The sequence below is a fragment of the Phalacrocorax aristotelis genome, chromosome 5 (genome assembly GCF_949628215.1).
Source record: "Phalacrocorax aristotelis chromosome 5, bGulAri2.1, whole genome shotgun sequence".
In the NCBI taxonomy this organism is placed as follows: domain Eukaryota; kingdom Metazoa; phylum Chordata; class Aves; order Suliformes; family Phalacrocoracidae; genus Phalacrocorax; species Phalacrocorax aristotelis.
In genome coordinates, this window is record NC_134280.1 from 24,249,848 (window position 1) to 24,272,292 (window position 22,445).

Below are 22,445 nucleotides of genomic sequence, written 5' to 3' on the forward strand. Positions count from 1 at the left end.
TTGCAGCTGGAGGCAGCTTTTTACTCTAAATCTGCCTGAAGGAAATATTATAAATATTGCAGGACATTGCTCATTTCTAAACTTGTACACCATTACAAATACATAGTTTATACATGTTTTGAAGGGGTTTCCTAACTGTGAATAACACTAGTGAAATCCAAACTACCCTTCTTCTTGGCAGATGTCCCTTTATCAGGTACCTTAATATTAAATGCTGATACAATCTCAAGCTGCATGCTGCAAAATGTAACACTCCTGTGGGATATGTTTGGACATTGTGGATTTCTAGTTGAAATATGTGTGAAAATGAATTATTTGTCCATGATCTTTGTGGTTGGGTTTTGGGTTTTTATGTGGGTTTTGGTGGTTTTTTTGTGTGGCGGTTTGTTTTTTTTTCTCCTTGTAAATGGCACTGCAGTTGTAACTAAAAAATGTCATTTCCAGCTTATTAAACCTTCTATAAGGATTTTCTGCAGAAAGTGCCATTGCTTACTTTTATCCTAAATGCTGCAGCTTCTGTTGACAGCTTCTTCTCTCATTGATAGCAAATTTTTAACCCCCATCATGAGGAAGACCAACACCATGATCCTGCAGTTGCTCGGTTGCTGCTTGGTGGGCTCCATGTAGTTATTGTACTTGGCTGATGTACATCAGTGGCAGGATCGAGCCAGTTAGCTTGATCTAACTCCCTCTTTCTGTGTAAGGCAGGAGGTCCACTGCTTTATCACAAGGACAGATCTCCATGTGATTTTTGGAGGGACCAACCTGCTTTCCATGAGTGGAGCAAGCCTTTGTAGTGGTTTTGACAGGGATGTTCTGAATTGGCTGGATAGTACTCCTAATCCCATAGCCTTCAAATTATCCTTAAAACTGCCAAGTTATGTGCAAAGGTTACTATAAAAAGTTATAGGAGATTATAAAACTTTTTCAAATGGTCAATGTTCAATATATTTTACTACTAACGTGTCCTAAGGTGGTGTTACCTCCAAAAATGCTCATACACATTTGCTACTGCGTGGTGCAAGTGAAATATTTTGAAATAAGTTACATAAAACGGGGTAAACCTGTAACAGTACATAATAAATTTATGTCCATATTCCTTCAGCATGGTATGTTATGATAGTTTAAAGGAATTGAGGTATCTTGGTAATGTGCTTTTTTGTTTGTTTGTTTCAAGATTGCAACCTAGGAGTCAATACAAGCTATTTAAAGTGTGTGTTTCTACCGCAGTATTTTAAAAAATGAGAATTGTGTGGTGATATAAAACAAGGATTTAAAATAATGCTAAGATGATTGTATAGTAATGAGATTTTATTAGTTTCCTTTATATTTTCACTTTTAATCTCTGGGACTTGTAACAGTGTAGGACATAATTTTGGATGCAAATTTGATGCTTTGCAACATTTGCTCAATCAAAATGCTTTTAAATACATGTTTTGTACGTCATTGTGGATGTACTTAGGAGAATTTAATTCTGTTGTTTATGGAAGTGCTGGTGGCATCAGTCTGAGAATGTAATTTAACCCTTCTTTTCTGGATGGACTGTGAAATAGTATCCCTATAACACCAAATATACGGCTGTCTTCTAAGACATAACAAATGTTGTTTTAAGATGTTAGTGGACTATAGAAAATCACTTTGATTTTGGATAAGTGATCCTCTAAGCATATACTAAAAAACAACACCAAACTCACACAGCTTTAAGTGATATGCAACCATAGTTTTAAGGGCTATGACTGCCTTTTGAAAAAGGTGGTAATGCATTAGTGCTGGGAAGGTGCCCACACCACTTGTCAAAGCAGGTGGTAACTCTGCTTATTTGCAGGTAAAAAATCTCACTGAGGATTCTTTGGCTTTGCCATGTTCATGTGGTTTTCCTCTTGCTTTGTTAATATCAAAGACAGTTTAATAGTTTTAACAAACATTCTCTGAACTGGATAATCAGTGTGCTTTGCTTCTTAATAGCTCTCTTCATGGGGACCCCAAAGCCCAAAATGTTCCTTTTTTTTTTTTTTCCTTAGAAAATAAAAATTTAGGACTTTGCCTACTGTTCTTTCTGCTCTCATAAATTTTTTTATCTGTTTGCTTTTCTTTTTAATGTTAAAAACTGTAATAATTGCATAAGATCCCTGTTGTAAAATTCTTCTTCATAGTTTTATATATCTAAAATTCTTTACGTATCCCTTTATTTGTTCATATTGGGAGGAGCATTAGTTAGCAATGATAGAACATTAGTTTCTATCATTAGTCTAAAACTATGGCATGATAATAATCCAGAAAGAGCTAAATTACATAAACTGTTTCGATATCCTTAATGGCTTAATGATTTGTCAGCATTACTTTAAAAAGTCAGCATTACTTTAAAAAGATCATAAGATGCCTGTTTTACTAGTGTTTTGTAGCTGAACTCTAGCTTTAGATGCTGATTGTCTTAGTATTGTGTCTGTAAAATGATGGTTTGGGCTCATTTATCTGGAGAAATGAGTGCATTATAAGAGACATCATCCCTTATTAGACATCAGTGAACTTGCAGGAAAGAGCATTATTGAGACACTGGAAATGGACACAGACTGAAAGTATTTTTGAGCAGGAATTGGGAAATAAAGGTTTGGGATTGATTTATGTTAGCATTCTATATCTTTTTTGTATGTGGTTGTCAGTAAACAGAATGTTTTTAATAAAACATCAGCTGGCCTTTTCCAGCTGCCCTTTTATTAGACTGTAAACCCCCTGAGAGTAGCTGAATTGCAATTCTCCCAAGAATATGACAAGGGTCAAAGCCTTTAAAATGCTACAAGACTTAAGAAAAATCTTTTCAAAGCTGCCTTAAGTGTGTCTAAATAGCTCCTTAATAAACATGGCAAACGTTTATTTGGAACAGTAAATAATCAAACCATTGCACAATGTAATAATAAATATTAGAAGGCAGTTAAGGAAGTTGTATTAATCGGATTCCTTAAGTAGTTAGCCATGTCTGACCCTGTAATTTTGCATGGAGTGAAGGTACCTCTTGCTGTGCAATTAACTGATTTATTAACAGGAGATTCAGTTGGCTGCTGGCTGACCCAATGGTCTCATAGGGGGGCTGCAGATATTTCCTGTGCTAATCCTAAACTAGCATGCTCAGACCAGGGTGGAAGGATGGCCGTACTTTGTCCTCTCTGGCAGCCAGCAGCTCCAAAGGGACCTGGAAGAAATGGTGGTTAAGTTGCTGTGGGCAGTTTGCCTGGACCCAAGCTAAAAGGTCTTTTGAATCTGAAAAAACTCTGTGGGCAGATGTTCTTTTGCAGATCCAGCTGTGCTGCTGCAATAGGCTACTAGCCCAAATCCTTGGTCACTTCTCTTGACTACAAGTGTGAGTGTAACAACTTTCTGATGTATTTCCAAGGAGGATCAGAGTAACTAAAATATGCTGAGTAGTTTGGTCTTTGCTAACTTTAGCTGCCTTGGGATAGGGAGCTCTAACAAGAGCAGCTGCAGATGGTAAGAGTAGCTGTCAGGCAACAACACAGCTGTATGCAAAGTGCCTCTGTCCACATCCTTGTTGCCTTTGCGGCTGCAATTAAAGATCTGACGATAGGGCCTTGTCTGTGTTCCCGAGTAATGCCAGCTCAGCATCAGGTGGCCATTGCCCACATCTGCAGTCAGCACCGACCTTGAAGATCTCATCAGAGCTAAGCTGCCTTTGCTGCTGTTTCTGCACTGTCACTGGGCAGAGCAAAAGCAAGCTCGGAATTGTCATCCCAGTGAGCTGAGGCTTGTGCTGCTCATAACAAGACCACGCTGTCCAGGTAGCTTGCTTTGTCCCCTTATCTGTTGCTGACCACACTCAAAATCTCTGTCGGTGGTTTCTGTTCAACAATTGCGGAATATAGGCAAGGCCTAGAGGAGGACCCTGTTTTTATGTGCTGAAAATACTGAGGATATGAATATTCATGCAGAGTAGTTTGTACTAGAAGGTTAAGAGAGTACTAGCAGGTCTAGAGGCAGCTGTAGGGTGATGTCAGACATAGATGATGTAATTGACATTTTCACATTTGTCAATAAGCAGAGATTAAACAGGCATAAAAATAAACGAGCCATTAAGCACTGTGATCTAGACCACAGTTCACAGGACACAATTAGTTTGTACACTGAGGGATTACCTGCATTCTTAAGTCTTATACTGTAGTTGTCTTATGAATTGGGTTTGATTTATGGTAATATTTACAGGAGCCAGTAAGTGAGAATTAAATTAAAATGTTTTTAGTATAATTTGCTCTGACCTTCGATTTCATGATAGTGGTTGAATTATGTAAACTGTGGATGAGGTTGGTTTTGACTTCTGAATCCTTTTGCCTTCAAGAAATGGCATCTAGCCTGCAATTCCCTTCAGCAGGGCTCAAGAGGGAGACATAATTTCACCCATACCTGTGGTATAAGTACAGGGTGAATGGTTTTATCATGCTTTGATGATCAGTACCAGGCTGTGACTAAGCTTATTGTGGGACTAAGCGTAATATTCAACTCCACTGCAGTCACCTTGTGTGTCTGACTCTGTGTCTATGTTATGTCCAAGGAGTTTGTATTGACATGTTTGGGTTGTGCCTTTCCTTCAGCTGAGCTCCTTCTAGTTCCGCTTTGATCCACATTTAAAAAAAAGATAAAAATTGTCTTTCACACAAAAAGTAATATAATGAAATAACTGAAGACTTGTTACTTGTCATCACCATGGCTTTAGGAAGGAAATTGATGCTCATTTAAGTTGCATAAGATAGCAGCTTTACTGAGGAGAGTGTGTCATACCCAAGACAGTGAGGGCTGGCTTATTCAGTGGCCTTTAGGCAGACAGATGCATGACAGGATTTTCTTCCAAGTAGTTAGGCATTTTGGATTTAAGTATGAATTTGATGCTTAAAGGTGATTTTAAATATTCTTGTAAGTGCCTAAGAGACCTTTGAAATACCAGTCTTTAACCACCACTTTGTAATTTGCTATCTGAAAGTCAGTCTTTCATTGAAATATGGCACATTCTTGTAAAAAAAAAAAAAAAAAAAAGTACAAAAGCTTCAAAGATGTGGATTGACTTGCATCTGGTTCTCACTGTAACGAATAAGTGTCTTTAAATTGGCTAATAGAGTTCATAGCTGATCTACAGCAACTGAAAAGAGCAAATCATGAAAGGAATAGTCTAGAATTGCTAGTGCTAACAACAGCAGAGTGATTAAAAGTGTTTAGAAAGGATTTCTTTCAGAAGTAATGGTCCTTAGAAAGAGTTGGCAATTTCCCCCCTCCCAATTCTTAATTTGGTATATCTGTGGGCAATTAGTAGGTGCCTTTCTTTATTCTCAGATGGAAGCTTGCTTTGGTGTCTGTTAAATCCCAATTTAGAGTATGAACATCAATGTGAAGATGATGGTATTGGCCACGGTCGACACAGCATTTCTTCGTACTTCTGGAATGTGATCTTAGTGTGTAATACACTGTAAATAAGATAATCTTAGAAAATAATTATTTTTTAATCTCCAAATAATAAAAGCACTGTGTGCCAGTATGCCTGCAGCATCAAAGAACCCATCTTCTTGGCCCAGTGCTCTTATCTTGCTTGTTTTCCGTTTCGTGGTAGCACTGGTGATTGGTAGGCCTGGGTTTTGCTAATGTGGCTGCAGTGCAGCCTCTCCTCTTGTCCAGTAACTGGTGGGCGATTACTGGATCCAGCAGCATCATGTGTGGGATGGAGGACAGTCACTGGGTTCTGCACATTGCTGCGGTGGAATAGGGAGCTATGGTCCTTGGATGTGTTAATCATGTGGCATTTTTAATCATTCTCTAAAAAGATTCATCTGGTACTACTTCTGCAGCCAGGACCTAAATGCATCATGCCATGGGAAAGTTAAACGTGAGACCAGTCAATATAATTCTAATGACCTGTTGAGGTACGTGTATTGTAAACATGAGCAGGTGGTGTGCACAGTGCTTTGAAGACGTGGATTTTTAAATACTGTACAATAGAATAGTTTTATTCCGCTCCTCATGACCAAGGCGTTCAAGAAAAGATGGTCTAGATAGTTTGTCTGATGTTGTTGGTGGCCTGTTATTCCTGTCTCATTTCTAACAATATTCAGGTAGGCAGCCAAGAAGTATTATTAGGTGCCCTGGTTATCTGGCAGTAATGCTGGTAGGAGTTGGAGGACAGTCCCAATTTAATATTTCCTAAAGAAGATAAAAACATAATACAAAAGTTTTTGAGGCATAGGGGTCTTGCATTTGCTAGGCCATGGAGATGGAGTTTTGAATGACTAGACAGTCACCTGCATCCTCCAGGCTACTGAAGGAGGTTGGGTAGTTGCTTAGATAGCTGCCAATTAAATTATTTTGTGGACTTGTAGGTGAGTCAGTCTGCAGTATGCTTTGCTGAAAATAACATACATTTAAAAAAATACTTTTCTGGTATTGAGAAAAAATTACTCGCTTCACAGTAACACGGTTTCCCTTGCTGAGCAGGCTAAGCAGCACGAAGAACCCTTGCAACCCATGTTAAGTTCAAAGCTATAGTTAAAGATTCAGTTGAATATGTGTAAATGTGCGTTAGCTAAAGATAAAGGTCTGAATTCAAAACTGTGTTGAAGTTATTCAGAAAAGGTTTTCAACAACAACAATAGCAAAAAATTGAGCCATCTGATACCTTTATCTGTAATCATGCAGTTACAGACATGTATCATAGTACCAGCTATAAAACAACGACCAAAAAAAACCCTGTTTTGCTATGTCTATACATTTATTACAGTAGCACTAGCTAATGTACCATGGTTTTCTGCATCAAAGCTGCTATAGCCTTCCTGTTTTCAGTGAATCTACAAGGCCACAAAATAATTTAATTGGCAACTATCTAAGCAAATGTGGGAAGACTCACCTGCAAGTAAACAGCAACACTCCTACAGCCAGTCAAGGGATCAGAGAAGGGATCTGTCAGATCAGGTACTTTTGATAAGTTCAGAGGAATTAATTGTGGTTTTTGTTCTTGTTTGATGCTTCTTGACTGGTATAGAGTTAACATAATCTCCAAGTCTTAAAGTAATGCATTGCTATAGAGAAAAAATATAAAATAGTATATATCTGTATTTGCATAATATGTATATTTGTGTAAAAACATATTACTAAAATATCTTGAGTATTTATTTTAATATACTACAGAGGCAAAACTGTTGAGAGACCTTGAAGGAGATATCTGGCCTTTTTTCTTAAAAACTGCAGGGACTATATGTCTTAATTTCTGTGGATACATTCTCACTGTCTTGCAGTTTCTCAAACGTAGAAGCATTGTTCAAGTGGAATTTGAAGGTTTTGTATATTTATCCAGAATTTCCAAACATCTGCAATCTGCTCTAAGGAGCAGTTTCAACTGCACTGCTGGCTATTTGGCAATCTCAAGTGTGCTTGCAGTGCATATTCAATCAGACTCTACAGCGCATGGCTGGAAACTCCACGTTTCCAGTAAACATTGGGTGGAGCTGTGTGTGCATGGTATGCTCTTAAGAGCCTGAAGCACTGGGCTCACTGAACCCATTGTACTTTGTGCATAAACACAAATTCTGGATAGGGCTGCTGCAACTCTGCCAAAAATCCCAGATTTGTCTTTGAACAGAGTTTTCCAAGGCCTTCAGTTTTTTCCAAAGACTTAGCTTCTACATCTGTGCCTTGGCCATGAAAGAATAGTCTGAAAATTTATTTAATTCTTTTCTCCCATACATATGAAGCATTCATCTGCCAAACTCGTGAAGTTTTTCAAATGCCAAGCATTTGTGAACAGTCTTTCCCAGATAAGAGAGAGTGTGTGTGTATGATATATATATACATGTAGACCTGCTTGAGTATAAAATGAAACTATCATAGTAACTGCCCCATTCTTAATTGTCTAACTTGTTTGTTTGCTTTTAACAGGCAGAAATACTCAGTGTGCTCAGCCACAAAAACATCATTCAGTTCTATGGAGCTGTCATCGAACCTCCGAATTATGGCATAGTTACCGGTAAGGATTTTTGTCTGACTCTTGCCTTGATTCTGTAAAACTCAAAATCCAGTGTTTTGCTAATTGTTCTGGCCCTCTTTGAACGTTAGAGTGCTCGGCACCACCTGCCTCAGTGTAAATGGGAATGCAGGAGGTGGTAACCACGCTGGGAGAGTGTCTGGTGGCAGCACAGAGGCAGCTGGAGTCTGGGGCGTTCTTAATGCACAAACTCAGCACTCCCTTTAAATAGAAGCTTTCACTGTGTTCTCTGACCCTGTTCTGTGAATTGCTTTTCCATTTTAACTGACATGTGACAGAAGTGGAGGTTTTCATGATACGAAGTTCTGGCAAGTTCACTGGAGAGGGAAAGCTGAGAGTCTGGTCAGAGCAAAGCTGCACTGTGAATTCTGCCTGTACCAAAAATAGGAGAATCTGCATTGGGAACTTCCTAGCCGTGGGAAGAGCTTGAAATAGTCAGGGTTTATTAGACATCATAAGACAACTCTCTTTGTTCAGTGAAAACTAGATTTCATTTGTTCTGGCATTCCTAGAATTATGCAGAGGTTGGTTTTTGTGGTTTTGTGGGTTTGGGGTTTTTTTGGGTTTTTTGGTTGGTTGGGTTTTTTTTCCTATCAGCACTTTAACCTTCCTTCCTGTATCTTGGGAGTTGGTCCAGATATAAAATTACATGACAGATAATGTAATTTCTCCCTTTTCTGTATGGGAGAAACTAGGTAAGACAGTAGTAGAACATAAATCCAAAGCAAAGAAATCTCCAATCTGCTGAAACAAATGTTTGGAGAGGTAAAAACCACAAAAGCATGGATTAGGAGGCATGTTTTGGCATGCCTGTAACACTTCAGAGAGTTTGATGTGAAGAGTAGTTTTTGCATGTGGCACAGTTTAATGCCAGTTTGAAACACTGCTGTTCAAGTTTTTATTGGTTCTCAGATGGTGGACAGAATCTGTGAAAATTCAGTTATTTCTACCTGTCTCTTAGACATTCGATTATCACAGTAGATGGCAGTGTATTCCGGTGGAGCGCATCTGAGATACAGCACTCTTCAGAGCATGGAGAGTTCTACTTACAGAAGTATCAGCCTGCTGGAGGTCATGGTGTTCCAGCCAGTGCTCCAGAGGTGCATGGGGGTGACCACAGCCTACACCACTCGGAGGATGCACTGATGATAAGATATAGACAGGAACTTGAATACCTTCTTGAAGCAATAAAAATAATAGAAAGCTAATACATCAAGTAATGTAATTTTACTATAATTTATAACATAAGTGTAGTAAGTGTAAACCAGGAAGCAGAGTGACAAAGGAAATGTGTAATCAACAACTCAGGGTGATGTCTGGATCAGAAAGTCCTCAGTTTGATCTCACAAAAGGTCAGTGTTTGAAGGAGGACATTTGACCTGCTTGCCAGTCACGGGACAGACAGCAGCTAAAGGAGTTCATTATGTCATTGGGAATGGGGACTCTAACCATATGTGAGAAAGAGGCTACTCTGCATAGTCCAACCACTTTGTAACTCAGCGAGTTCTGATTCCACTCTGGAAAGATAGAAGCTTTTTTAAACTGCATTGGTTCTCCCTGCAACTTCCAAGGAGACTAGAGTCTCTTGGTTTGGAAGGGAAGCAAGCCTCTATTTCCCCACACCATTTTCAAATGGGAGAATGGCTACTGAGAAAAGAAATTTTAATTGTGCTGGAAATACCTTTTAGAGAGATTTTTGCTCTGAGATCTTCTGGATGGACTTCAGGTTGCGGACTTAATCCTCTGTTTAGTCAGAGATCCATTTCTTGTGAGGGAAAAGCCCAAACAACAAGAAATCCTGAGAACCTAATGATTCTGCAGAGTGCTGGAGATGAGGGCATTCAGCCAAGCGTTGGCATGTACCGAGCATTAGCTGCACGTGGTGTCTTATGTGAGATTGTCAAGAGTTCTCTGAGAAAGGCTACATCTGCAGTCAAAACACGTTTCCCTGCTGGGATGCATGTCAGAGTTACAACTGATCATCCTGCTCAGCGAGCAGCTAACATGGATCACATCATTCTAGATGTCACTGTCTGTCTCAGTCAGCAGCGGTCTCAATGCCTAGCTTTCAGATGTTTTTTGACCACAGCTGCCTCCCCCCAAAAGGTTCTTGGAGCTTGTGCCCTCCATCTGCTCAGAAACATACAGTGTATCCCACAGCCCATCACAGGGTCAGTCCAATCAGGCATTCAGAGCTTTTCTTTCTAAAGGAAATACCTCTTTTCCATTACTGACAGAAAATTATCCTCACAATATGATTTCCAAATCCATAAGCTCCTAGTAAAAACCTGTGGCACAATACTTAGAAGAAATACTAAAGGATTGAGCTCTGTTGATTGAAGCTTGTTTGCCTCTGTTCACACAGAGTGGCAAAGGGCCCGGGGAGCTGAGTTGTCCCTGACCCTGGTGGATCAAATTATGCATTGTAAAGCATGCAAAGCGTGCAACTAACCTATTCCTGAAGAATCCATTTACATGACAGAGGATGACATCATGGGTAAAAACAGCTTATGTTTTAATTGAGGAAATGTGCAGGTCAGCAGCTTACTCCTCTTTTGGTGACATCAGAAGCAACACTTCTGTCTCCTGCAGAGGCTCCTTTCAGTGGGAGGTCCTGCAGTAATGATCCAAAACTAACTGAACTCGAGTGTTTACTTCCAAGGGACTTCCTGTTTTCTTCCTTTACTTATTAGGCATTTAGTCTATTATATATCATTCATTGATATTATTATTAACAGCAATTCAGATATATTTTATGTAGTTTTAGAGGGAATGATTTTGTGGCAGCTTTGAAATGGCTGAAATTAAGCATTTCAATTGTATACTAGCTGGTTTGCCACCTTAGGTATGCAGACTTTGGGAGTCTTGTAAGTAGGTTTGTAAGCAGGTGTTAAATTCTCCAGACTGCCTGAGGAGCACACTGAATAGCCTTGGGATAGAGGGATGAAAGGCTTGAAGCTGCTCCTTGCATCCCTCTGGTCTTTGTGCTACTTGGGCTACACCAGGCGGCATATGCTCACTCTGTCTTGGCGACCAGATAGAAAAAAAATGTATCAGCTGCTTCAACTCGTGAACCTCCTGTTGCGTTTTTGGTAAAACATGAATGAATAATAAATAAGCATAAAGCTTATTAATGGATACTAAGCAGAGAAGCTACAGCCTTTAGGCTGCTGAACATGACCTGCAGCACATGGAAATCTGGCCCACTTATCTCAGGGGTACACCTCTAGTTCCTTCCTTCCATTTTTTCATGAACAAATGGTGTGATCTGCTACTCTGTTCCTCCATGGGGAAATAGGAAAAAAAAATTCATTTCCCTTTCTACCTGCAAACCCTTTCTTCCTAACAGAACATTATATATTTAACATCTGGTTTTACTTCTAAAAAGAAAAATAATTATCCTTTGTTATGAGGCAACCTTTATATGCAGTACTGTTCACCACTGGGAAATATCCTCTGTCTTTGGAAACAGTAAGAAGGATCTGATACCACCAAACTCATCCGTTAACTGTTCTTCTGATCAGGTGTGGCAAACTCACTGTTTAAATATGTAAGAATTTCGAGTTATATAAAAGTGGTGCTGGGGAGGTTTCAGTTGTCCTCCAGTTTCATACCTAAATGTGTGTAGGTGTAACTAGCTCATATTCCAGCGTGAGCTCTGACAGTCAGACTGGATTCCATCTGCCACATTTGCAAACAGCAACAGGGCAAAAAAGTCCTTGCTTGTACGCATATAATCCTGCTCTGGGTTTCTGTAGGTGTAATTGAGAGAAGTTTAAAAAAAAAAAAAAAGGTCTGTTGATCCTGAACAAGGAATTTGAACTTCTTTGAGCTTTGTTGATGCCAGACCTTTCTAATGCTACCATTAGCAGTAGATTATGTCTGTGTTGGGGTAATCAGAACCACTCTCCTACTACACTACTAATAATACTAGCTGCTGAACCCAAATTCTTTGTCATTAAGCCAGAGGCTGAGTGCATTCTGGAACTGGCAGAGTTTCCATTAGATCTTTCAGTTTAGGTGAAACATTTTAAGACGTCATGTGAGTTTTATTGTTGTGTTTTAACAGAATATGCTTCTGCTGGCTCACTGTTTGATTACATTAATAGTAACAAAAGTGAAGAGATGGATATGGATCATATCATGACCTGGGCAACTGACATAGCTAAAGGTAAGCAAGACGAGCAGTGCATTACTGCCCTACACAGCTGGTGAAGTGTACAGCTGGAGATGCTTTCCCTATGAAGTCAGGAAAGCCTTCCTATACTTCCTTATTCAAATTGTAAAGGAAAAAAAAAAAAACAACCCCAAACACCTCCAAACCAAAAAAACCTCAAAACAAAAAAGCCCATACATAAACATAAAAAAAGGAAATGACATTCACTGTGCTTTTTAATATGTTCCTTGGTTGTAATGAATCCAAAATAATTTCTGGAGTAAAAATGGCTTCTATGAGCCAGTTTTACTTCTGGTTTGTCCCTGAGTCCCAAAAGGATAATTTTGCTAATGTAGAGTAATTATGAGGTAAAGTGCATAATTATCCTTACATTTGATTTGATTTGGGACATTTAAGGAAGCTAAGGGCTTATTCTCAGCAAACATACTGAAATTCTTCATGTAATAATGCAGAACAAGCTGTTTTGTCCTTTGTGTTCTCTGTAACCATACAACAATTAGAGTAAACTAATGAATGAATATCTTGGCTTCCCTGTGTAGACAACACCTTTGAGGAAATAAATAAATCTGATGTTAAAAAGCATTAATGTACCCATATAGATTCTCTGAGAGATGTATGAGCTTTGCTTAGTGTTTTTTACTCAAAGTAGAGTATGGGAAGATGTGCTTCTCCTGCAGCATATCAATATAGCATTTAGGTAACGTATGCCAACTTGTAATGAGGACAATTAATGAGAACCAGAAAACGTGACTGCTGATAGGTCATGGCCATGCTCATCCTGTCTAACTAGATTGTTCCCTTGTTTTGTGTAGGAATGCACTATTTACACATGGAAGCTCCGGTTAAAGTAATCCACAGGGATCTGAAGTCCAGGAATGGTAAAGTAGCAAAACACTGAAATGCTCTGTATTTACTGTTACATGCTAATGTAGCATCTAAATATGTACCTGAGCTTTGTGAACATGCAGAACTAACACACGCCTTGGCTGTCATCAGGCAGCACTAGGAGTTGTTGAGGCACAGAAGAGCCTGTTCCCTCCTCCCCGTCCTGAGGCTGGCTGAGCTCTGTTACAGTCCCTGGCATCATTTAGAGCACTGTGGAGGGCTCTTTCAAGTTGTGTCTTGCTGATGATGATTGTACCCATCTTATCAGCTGTCAGACATTGCCTCAGCACTCCTCACTTCCTTTTTCTATTAGGAAAGGTTGAGTACCATGAAAGCCTGGCAGACACCAGACACAATAGACTGGATAAGGCCTATTATTTCTTATCTGAAAATCTTGTCTTTACTGTCTTGGAGGTTTGACAAATATTCATGTAATATGCACTCAGTGTGGAGCTGCACTGGTTAGTCTATTTGGCAGTTGACGACAATTTATGAAATTTGCTGGACATCGCCTTTTAACTGAAACTTTAACTACTAGTAGTGGGATAGGAGGGACACAGAGTTTAATAATGTGCACGGGGAGATAATAGTCAAGAAGAGTCTGTATCTCACCTCAGTTATAAGTTTTCTCCCTTTATTAATGAATCTTTCAGAGAGCTTCTTGTTAAGCCTAACTACATTGGGGACAATGCAGTTTATCTGTATTTTAGCTATAGTTGTGTTGCTATCTTTGAACTCAGTAAGGCCTGAAAGGTTTTGCCTTTGTTCGCAGGCTTGCAGGTGTTCAGCAGATGTTCTCTAAAGCTTCTCAAAGAAACCAGGACAATTGTGCATATGTGCATGTTCAGTTGCTGACTCACCATAGGATCATTTTTCTTGATAAAAAGCAAAGTTTTCTGCTGTGAAAATGTGTTGTGTTTATTTTTAATAGCATTCTCGTAACCTATTGTTTCTTCATTTTCAGTTGTTATAGCTGCTGATGGTGTGTTAAAGGTATGAACACTTTAATTATTTGTAGAGAGACGCTGCTGCTGCTTGACTTGATGTTTTGATGCCTAATGAATGAGGTTGATAACTCTAATATCTGTTTATTTTGTATTTTGCCAGATCTGTGATTTTGGTGCCTCAAGGTTCCATTCCCATACAACCCACATGTCATTAGTGGGCACTTTCCCGTGGATGGCCCCAGAAGTTATCCAAAGCCTCCCAGTGTCTGAAACGTGTGACACATACTCGTACGGAGTGGTGAGTGCCTCTCATTTCCCTATGCATAGTAGCAGATCTCTAGTGTGACAGAATTTGTGTGATGCAAGGTCAATTCTAAATAAGGACAACAAAAAATATCACACTTTCTTTCAAGATTGACCCATAATTTACAATTACATGCTTGAAAATTACAGGAAAATCAGTGTCTTGCATGTTTAGTAAAATCCTTATCTGATTGGATTAGCAGTATGCCAGTATGGGAAGTGTATGTTTTACCACAAGTATTCAGCATGTGTCCGAAGGCTTGCAGGAGCTACTGAACAATCTGCGTCATGAATCTCTGTTCGTGTTTTTTAGTGGAACGGAAGAGAAAAAGGTTGTCTTGCCATAGATATATAACAGGATTAAATTATTAGGATTCCACTTTCCATAAAATGGAGTGTCACTGAGTTTATATTAAAAAGTAAGCCACTTCTCCATGCTTAAATGTTTTGTTTAAAAGACGCTGCTAGCATTAGCTGTGAGAATAGAGACTGTACCTCTTGTGGAGGTAGAGGCCCCATCTAAAAATACAAAAAAGGCCAGCGTGGCTTTGCCATTTTTCTGAAGGGGGAACAATCAGTTACAGTTCATCAGAACATCAGGTTTGCAGACATGGTAATGTGAATTATATCGCTCTGTCCACAGTGAAACTATAACTTGTTTTTGCTCTGCAATGCAAAGTAGGCTAGAAATAGCCTACTGGTCAGAACAATTGTGTGCCTAGCCCCGTAGCCTTTCTCTGACAGAGAACGATGGATACTTTGGGGGGAAAAGGAAACGAAGTAGGGTTGTAGTTTCCATGCACATCTGTGTATTAACCATTCTGGGGTTTGGATTCAATGGTGGGTGGCAGAATGAAGAATTCTTTCAGTACCTGTCAAGTATTGCCTCTTTCTTTTTGAGGGACTCGAGGAGATAGATGTGAGGAAGGCACTATGGTTTTAAGCTAGTACCTATGGCTATACATAGCTAAGCTGATGTCCCAATGGAAGACGACTTAAACTTTTGCCAAACAATTGTTTATAGTGAAAAAAATGGATGAGAGATGATGTGGTGACACTTACCAATGAAAGGTTGAAGACTTGCAGGGAGGGAGAAGAAGCCCATATTGGCAGATTCAGTGTCCTTCCTTGCGTAACTGAACTAGGTCACAAACACTAAGAGAACATAAGCTAATAGATGTAAATGTTAATGTAAACTGTTACTGGAAGCAATCACATATTATCCACTGAAGGGAAACATTCCAGTTTCAGAACAAAGTAAAGATGTTAGAAGAGAAATTCCAAACATGGTCTTACAGCTCAAACTGCTCACATGGTCGATTTGGTGTGAATTGACTTTAATGTTCTAGAAGTGGGTGAAGGTAAGAAATTGTTTACTATCTTACCGTGTCAAATATTAGCAGACCCTTCGGAACAGTATGTCGCACATAGTTTATTTTTCCTTGTCCAAAAAGTAAAGCTCCTTTGACAGTTCTGTGCTTGGAGGTAAAACTCAATGACCCTCCATATAAACACAGTTCAGTGTTACTAGAATATTTTAATATGGTTATGGGTGTATAGTGCTACTTTAGTATGCCTAATAGTATTCGACCCACATTTTTTAATATATTGTTTTTGTGCTAATGTGTTCCACTGTGGGTAGAAGCTTATGAATTCATAAGCACTTAGGAATGAATTTGTCTTTTTATAACTCCAGTCTTGGAACAGCATCGTTTTCAGAGGAGATACAGGGGTAGAAATGAAGAATGGCAGTGGCCCAAGTTCACTGTTGATGAAATTATTGACATAATGGGGTTAGACCAGCAAGAAATTGTCCGAATATAACACTGAAAGTTGGAATCTCCCTATAATAAGTGTTAGACTATCAGAGAAATAGCTAGGAGACTGAAAACAAAAAATCTTAGGGTATTTTTGTCTCTTCAGATGATTATCATCTATAAAAACAAAATTTAAAGAATCCCTTTTCAAAGTGTAACACTTGCCAGCAGCTTTTGTGCAAATCTACTTTTCTTCAGTTAAAGTCCTGTTAACAAAGAACAGAATCCTTTCAAATGTAAACTAGTAAGATGCTAGGAATAGATATTCTGTTTGCAGTATTTGTTGCCTTCCCCATGGTTTTCTTTAATTTCTTTTCTGCTACTTTTTTTCCTGACTGGCTTTTCTTTCTACAAACCAGTCTGCGATTTTAAATATTCTGCTTAAGGTATGTGAGAGATTTTTTTTTTTTCCATGAAGTGTCAAAGTCTTTCTGCAACCTTATAGGTCTGAGTTGCTCCTCAGCTGAAATGAATTTTTCTCCTTGTAAACAGTTGCATAGATGTTTATAGCTAACGTTCAGATTAGTTTGTCCTGCTCTTCATGGGTGGTTGAACAGTTCCATATATTCTCTTTGAGATATATAGTAAATAATTTATGATATTGCCATGAAATGCTAAAGCTAAACGTTCCAGGAGATTCATTACAATGCAAAGACAGATCTTGCACTTTCCTTCAGCCATGGTGTTATTCTCTTTTCTAATCCATTTCCAAATCCATACTCTAAACAACAGACACCTCCTGTTACAAGTGATCAACCCAGAAATTGACCTGCATGTCATTGTGTGTGTTCCTCGAAAACAATTCCTTGCTTCTCTTCCAGATATGAAAATTTACATGGAATGACAATGTTCACTCTAAAAGCTGTTTTGAAATCATGAAGATACATGCTTAGAATATGTTATCCTGGCAAAATTGTTTGTAGTGCGCTGCAGTATGTGTTTCTGTATCAATACAAATGTGTTCAATCATAGAAAGCTTATGCAATGTAGCTGAACTATTTTAACACTTAAAAGAACAAAAAAGGAAAACCATTAATTGGCTACTGGTAGCATAGAGGCTGCCATTAAATGTAGCAGCTGTTATGCTCCTAGCAATAGTTCATACATTGCTTTAGCTAAGAGAACATAAGTTATTTATAGAGGGAATGTTGGCCAGCTCCAGGGGTTATCCCTTACTCTTTTTGAAAAGAATTATGAGATCTTTAACTTCCACTTGGATCAATGCAGAGAAGACTGACCTAATTTTCATGCCTAAGGGCAGTACCTCGAAGAGTGCAACACGTTTTGCTTGTGCTATACTTCTGCTATTGTGGCTCCTGACCCTAATCTGTGAACACTTTCCTACCAAGAGAAAACATTTCTCTTTTTTTAGTGAAGATATTCAGAGTGTTTGCTTTTTCTCAAATTACTCATTTGGATGTTCCCTATCCTGTACGGCACTTTGAATCTTTGATGGCTTTGCACGCGGGGGTTTTGTTTTGTTTTCTTTTGTTTTCTTTTGGTTGTTGTCACATAGTTGAGAGGATAAGAATTGAAATGCACAGCTGAGCTGACAGAAGTAAGTGTGTAAGCTTTTTCTGAAGACCATAGAGTTATTATTCTCAGCTTCATGGATAGGATGAACGATCATACATTTGTCTCTCCTTTCTGTTTCTCTGTATGCAAAGAAGAGTCCAACATCTTCAGGGCCACGGCTTACAAACCACCACATTAAATGATCTTGCTTTGTTTTTCTATCATTGTGTCTAGCTTGGCTGTTTCTCTGTGAGCACCTGCTGTCCGTCATCACAGAGACATGATGTGATCAGGAGAGCAGGTGATCCTCACCATCAGAGATGGGAGGGGAAGTGAACCATGTCAGTCTCAATTAAATTAGACCAGAAATGGAAGATAAATTGATTTCCGTATGAGGTTAGCTGAGGAGCTAGTTCTGAAAATGAACAGAGTGTACCTTGCAATAAAGAGGCTGGGAGAAGTCAGGTTGCAGTGCTTTTTCTGCTGCTGAATGACCCTGGGGACAGGAGGAGACAAATGGGAATGCAAAAGATACCCATTTGCTTTTTAAAAGACTGATAATGCAATCATTCACCTTAGCTGATGATTCAGGGTAGCTAATCCATGAGATGAGATTGAAGCTCCTGTAAAACATAGCTCCTGTAAACATAGAGACATGTCACCATTGGAAGGAAAGGCTTTATCTGCATCATTGGCTTGAATATGAAATTTGCGATGTTGTTAGAACATTTTCTAAACCTCTGTAAATAAATATAAGGATTTCTGACATCCCACTTTTGTATCTTTTATTTTCTTCTACTACTAGTAAAAAATAAGGCATTAAGAAAAATTCTTCATATTGTGTCAGATTGCTCTTTTTCTCTCAAACTGTGTGCAGTCTTGAAGTGTTTTAAGCTAGCACTGTTGGTTTATGATGGCAGTATTCTGTATAGGCAGTGGAAATAAACACTAGAGGTGTCATGATAAACGAATTCAGTGCAAAATGTTCTGCACAAACTGTATGCATGAATGAAACGAGACAACCGTTATAATTTACAGTCTTCTAAAAGAAAGGTAGCAGAGCAGTAGAGTTTTCCAACTCAAGGCTGTTGGAGACATTTAACGTGTATTTCATTGTGTTCTTTATTTGGAAGATGTATTTAGGTACTGCTGTATCTGATGTGGAAACTTGTGTTTTTTCTCTGTGGTTTCATGGTATAGATAAGGTGGTTCTGCAAGGCTGCTCAACTGCGTGTTTGATTGGTCCAGTGGCTTTTGTTTTAAACTGGCTATTTTGTATGCTGCTTTTTTTGTCTGAAGTACATGGGACTGCTAAATTATTTCCTTCTCTCACAGTTAAATTTCCTTGTCTACCAGTCGAGGGGTGATAATTGGAATTAAAATTGAGGTGCCTTTTTTTTTTTTTTCTCTTCTAAAAGGAATGAATTGAGACAGAAAGGAGAATTGAACTCCTCTGTGATAGCCTTCCCCATATTTCTCATTCTCAGGAAAACTGTCCTTTTACTTATTTTCCAAGATACCCTTACCTTTACTGATCAGTCTTCTGACTCAAGCAGAATTATTCAAATAGGTCTGTTGATGGAGTACCCTGTTCACTTGATTAAAGGCCCAACTCTGCTTCAATGCATTTTTTTTTTTTCTGGTTGAGCTGCATCTGCCAATATTCTCTCATTTTCTTTCTAATTACCTCCATAGCTGGCCAGAATCCATTCAAAAGGATGTAGCTGGAATAAGCCTGGGTACTAATCCAGATAGCGAGGATATAGACACTTGCATAAGGATCTTAATGCATTTGGTCAGATCCAACATAAATGATGTCTTTTTTTGTTGTTGTGCTTGGTATGAGCAGAAGAAAAAGTTTGTATGTAGATATTTGTAACAAGATACATATATGAATGTTCTGATTTAAAAAAAAAAAAAAGACACATACACAAAGTGCCTGTTAATTTGGTTGAACTCCAATATGCAGTCCCAATGGCAGAAAACCAAGGTGGATTTATTGACTTGAAGCCATTTTGGTGATGCCAAACTCTTTTCTACAGAGTAGCTTAGATTCTCAGGTACTGTATTACCAAAATGCTAAAAGCATAAGAAATTAGGAGGTCTTTTTATATGTAAGGACAGCGTGTCTGTAAGATATCGAGGAGGACAGAGTAATTTTCTATATGCTATGTGTTGTTCGGTTTAATAAAATCACATACTTGGAGATAAAAAAAGACAGTTTTGCTTGCAAAATTTTATTTAGTATTTTCATAGTCATGCCATAGGATCAAAATACCTTTTGGATCATATTCTGACTACTGTGAAGCACTAGTTGCAAATCATGTAGCAATATTTTTAAATGCAAAATGACTACAAAGCAAAGATGCATCTAGTTGGGGTTGAGAAGGTGAGGAGGAGTTCATTGTCTTCCCAAGTTTCAACTGCCAAATGTGAACTTTATAGTGTACAAAGAAAGTAAAAAGCATTTTCCATGGCTCTCACAAAATTGCAGGCATTAGACCCCACACAACCCAGTTTTTCATCTCAGCTTTTCTGTAGAGTAAAAAACAGAAACATTCAAATTAATTTAGCGAGAGGATCTTGCACACAAACACTGGTCGAAGTTCCTGCAAATGGAAACTGGTTGCCTGATAATTGGATACAGAATAGTGCTGTATCAAGGTTTAATAATGTATTTAAAATACAAAGTACAGAAATAAAAATTCTTTTCTTTTTTTCTGTTCCAGGTTCTCTGGGAGATGCTAACAAGGGAGGTCCCCTTTAAAGGCTTGGAAGGATTACAAGTAGCTTGGCTTGTAGTGGAAAAAAACGAGGTAAGACTACGTTTCTACATTCAGGTACATAGATCAGAAAACAGTATTGGGGTTTTGCAAAAGACTTTTTCATCTTCTTCAAATTGAAAGTAAGTTCACGCGTATGGAAAGATTAGCAGTAGGAGCTAACACAAAGGGTCAAAGTGATGTTATTCCTCATGAATGGACCCTTTACATCTAATTGTTGCAGCTTCACGTCGTGATGCTGTAGATCAAAAATTGTACAAGTACTGTACTAGTTTCTCAGTCTCAATTGTAAAACCTAGGGGTTTGTTCTTAGTGATGAAAGAAGCCATTGCGTCCAAGGTAGGGGAACAGTTTAACTCCATCTCCTGCGTTTAGGACATCTTTTTACTGGCCGGGAGTTGATATATCTGTAAGAGACCTTCAGCTACTTCAACTTAACTCTCCCAGCAGGAGTCACTATAGTACAAGAAACTGCCGCTTAGATGAAAATTTCAAAAATAAAAGAAGAAAAAATAGTTTTAAAAAAAGAGAGAAATTACAGTTTTGCCACCTACGTTCAACACTACATTGAAGATGAGCTCCTCACTGGTATCGGCAAGGCTGTGGCATAGCTGCAAGCCTCCTCATGCAGAGTCTTTCCATTTCAAAAGCACTTCAGTGGTGTAAACACCGTTTGTACAGTGTCCCCAGCCTCGCTTTTCTTCTCACAAATTGAGGCTTTCAGTTAGTTGGACATGTGAGCGTATATCTGAACACATAGTCCCTTGATATCAAAGACAGTAACTACATTTAAAAAACATTTAAAGTTGTGACTGTACCACACACAGACAAGCATGGAAATCCTCCACAAAGATGAAACCTCCTCTATCTAGACACAGCGGAAGCTTGGGAAACATTACAATGGCGAGGCAGTGGCTGTACAATACAGATTCCTATTATTCTACATAAACTGTTTCTCAAAATGCTTCAGAGTTAAACAGAGGAGTTAGGTTTCCTCCTCTTAGTTTAATATTTTTTGTTGATGTTTTTCTGCCCCCATTTTTTCTTCTGTTTGAGGACTGGATTAATTCCAGTGGGTGATACTGTGATACACTGATTAGTTGGAAATGCTACACTAAGAGTGTGAAGATTATGAATTTGGTCTTCTACAGCATTTATCAGAGCAGGAGGCACAAAGAAACACCTTCTCCTAGTTTAGGAAAAGCCTTGTACATAATTTTGAAGGAGGAACCATAAAGCCTTCCACCAACAGTATTTGTTTCAGGTGCCTACCACGTGCAGTTTCGTGTAAGGGGTACAGAATGGCATTGGGAGTGTTGTAAAGAGATGTAGTCATATGCTGAAAGGTGTCAGAGGGTACAACACACTTACAGATTCTCTACAGTTTTCCAGAGAAAGCACCTGTGTAAAATACAATATGAACAAAATGTGGACATGATGATTATTTTACTCATGGCTGAAGAAACCTCAGGGATGATGTTTTCAGAGCCAGCTGTTTGTCTGTTGCTACCATCTTCTTTGGAAGGGTGCCACAGAGCTTACACTTGCTTACATAGTTTTTATTTTTTTCTGGCCATGACCTGGGGAACATGCCCAGCCATAAGCCTTGTAAAAGTCAGCATGTGCTACTTTTCTTCATAGTTTCTACGTCCCAAAGCTAGTGTGCGGGTCAGGTTCTGCTCTCAGGTCAATCTGTTGACACCAGTGGGGTTGCATGGTTCCAGTTCACAACAGAATTGAATCACTGTTGAGCCAGTCCTTCATTTTTTTGCACTGCAAGTATCTTGTTAAAATCAGTGTAGGACTGAGGACAAAGCATAATTGCATAGGGTGAAAAATCCCCCTTTGCAAAGCCTGAGCCCAACAAATGGATTTTCATGACTCTGTATGGGTTTTTCAACTCTTTGTATAATTTCTATATAATTATGGTTTTGGGATGTTTTTTTTAATCCAGAAAAGAAAAGCTTGAGTGTTCAGATTATGCTAAGCATG

The 22,445-nt window shown here is 38.7% G+C and overlaps 1 protein-coding gene across 6 annotated transcripts in view; it reads left to right on the forward strand.

The window, feature by feature from the left end:
* Positions 1 to 22,445, forward strand: part of MAP3K20 (mitogen-activated protein kinase kinase kinase 20) — a 93,298-nt gene that overhangs the window by 23,498 nt on the left and 47,355 nt on the right. For all 6 annotated transcript variants that reach the window (XM_075093473.1, XM_075093474.1, XM_075093475.1 and 3 more), the window contains 6 exons: positions 7,921 to 8,008; positions 12,096 to 12,197; positions 13,016 to 13,081; positions 14,053 to 14,081; positions 14,196 to 14,333; positions 20,400 to 20,486. In XM_075093473.1, the coding sequence (XP_074949574.1) occupies positions 7,921 to 8,008; positions 12,096 to 12,197; positions 13,016 to 13,081; positions 14,053 to 14,081; positions 14,196 to 14,333; positions 20,400 to 20,486 (510 nt within the window). The remainder of the gene's footprint in view (positions 1 to 7,920; positions 8,009 to 12,095; positions 12,198 to 13,015; positions 13,082 to 14,052; positions 14,082 to 14,195; positions 14,334 to 20,399; positions 20,487 to 22,445) is intronic.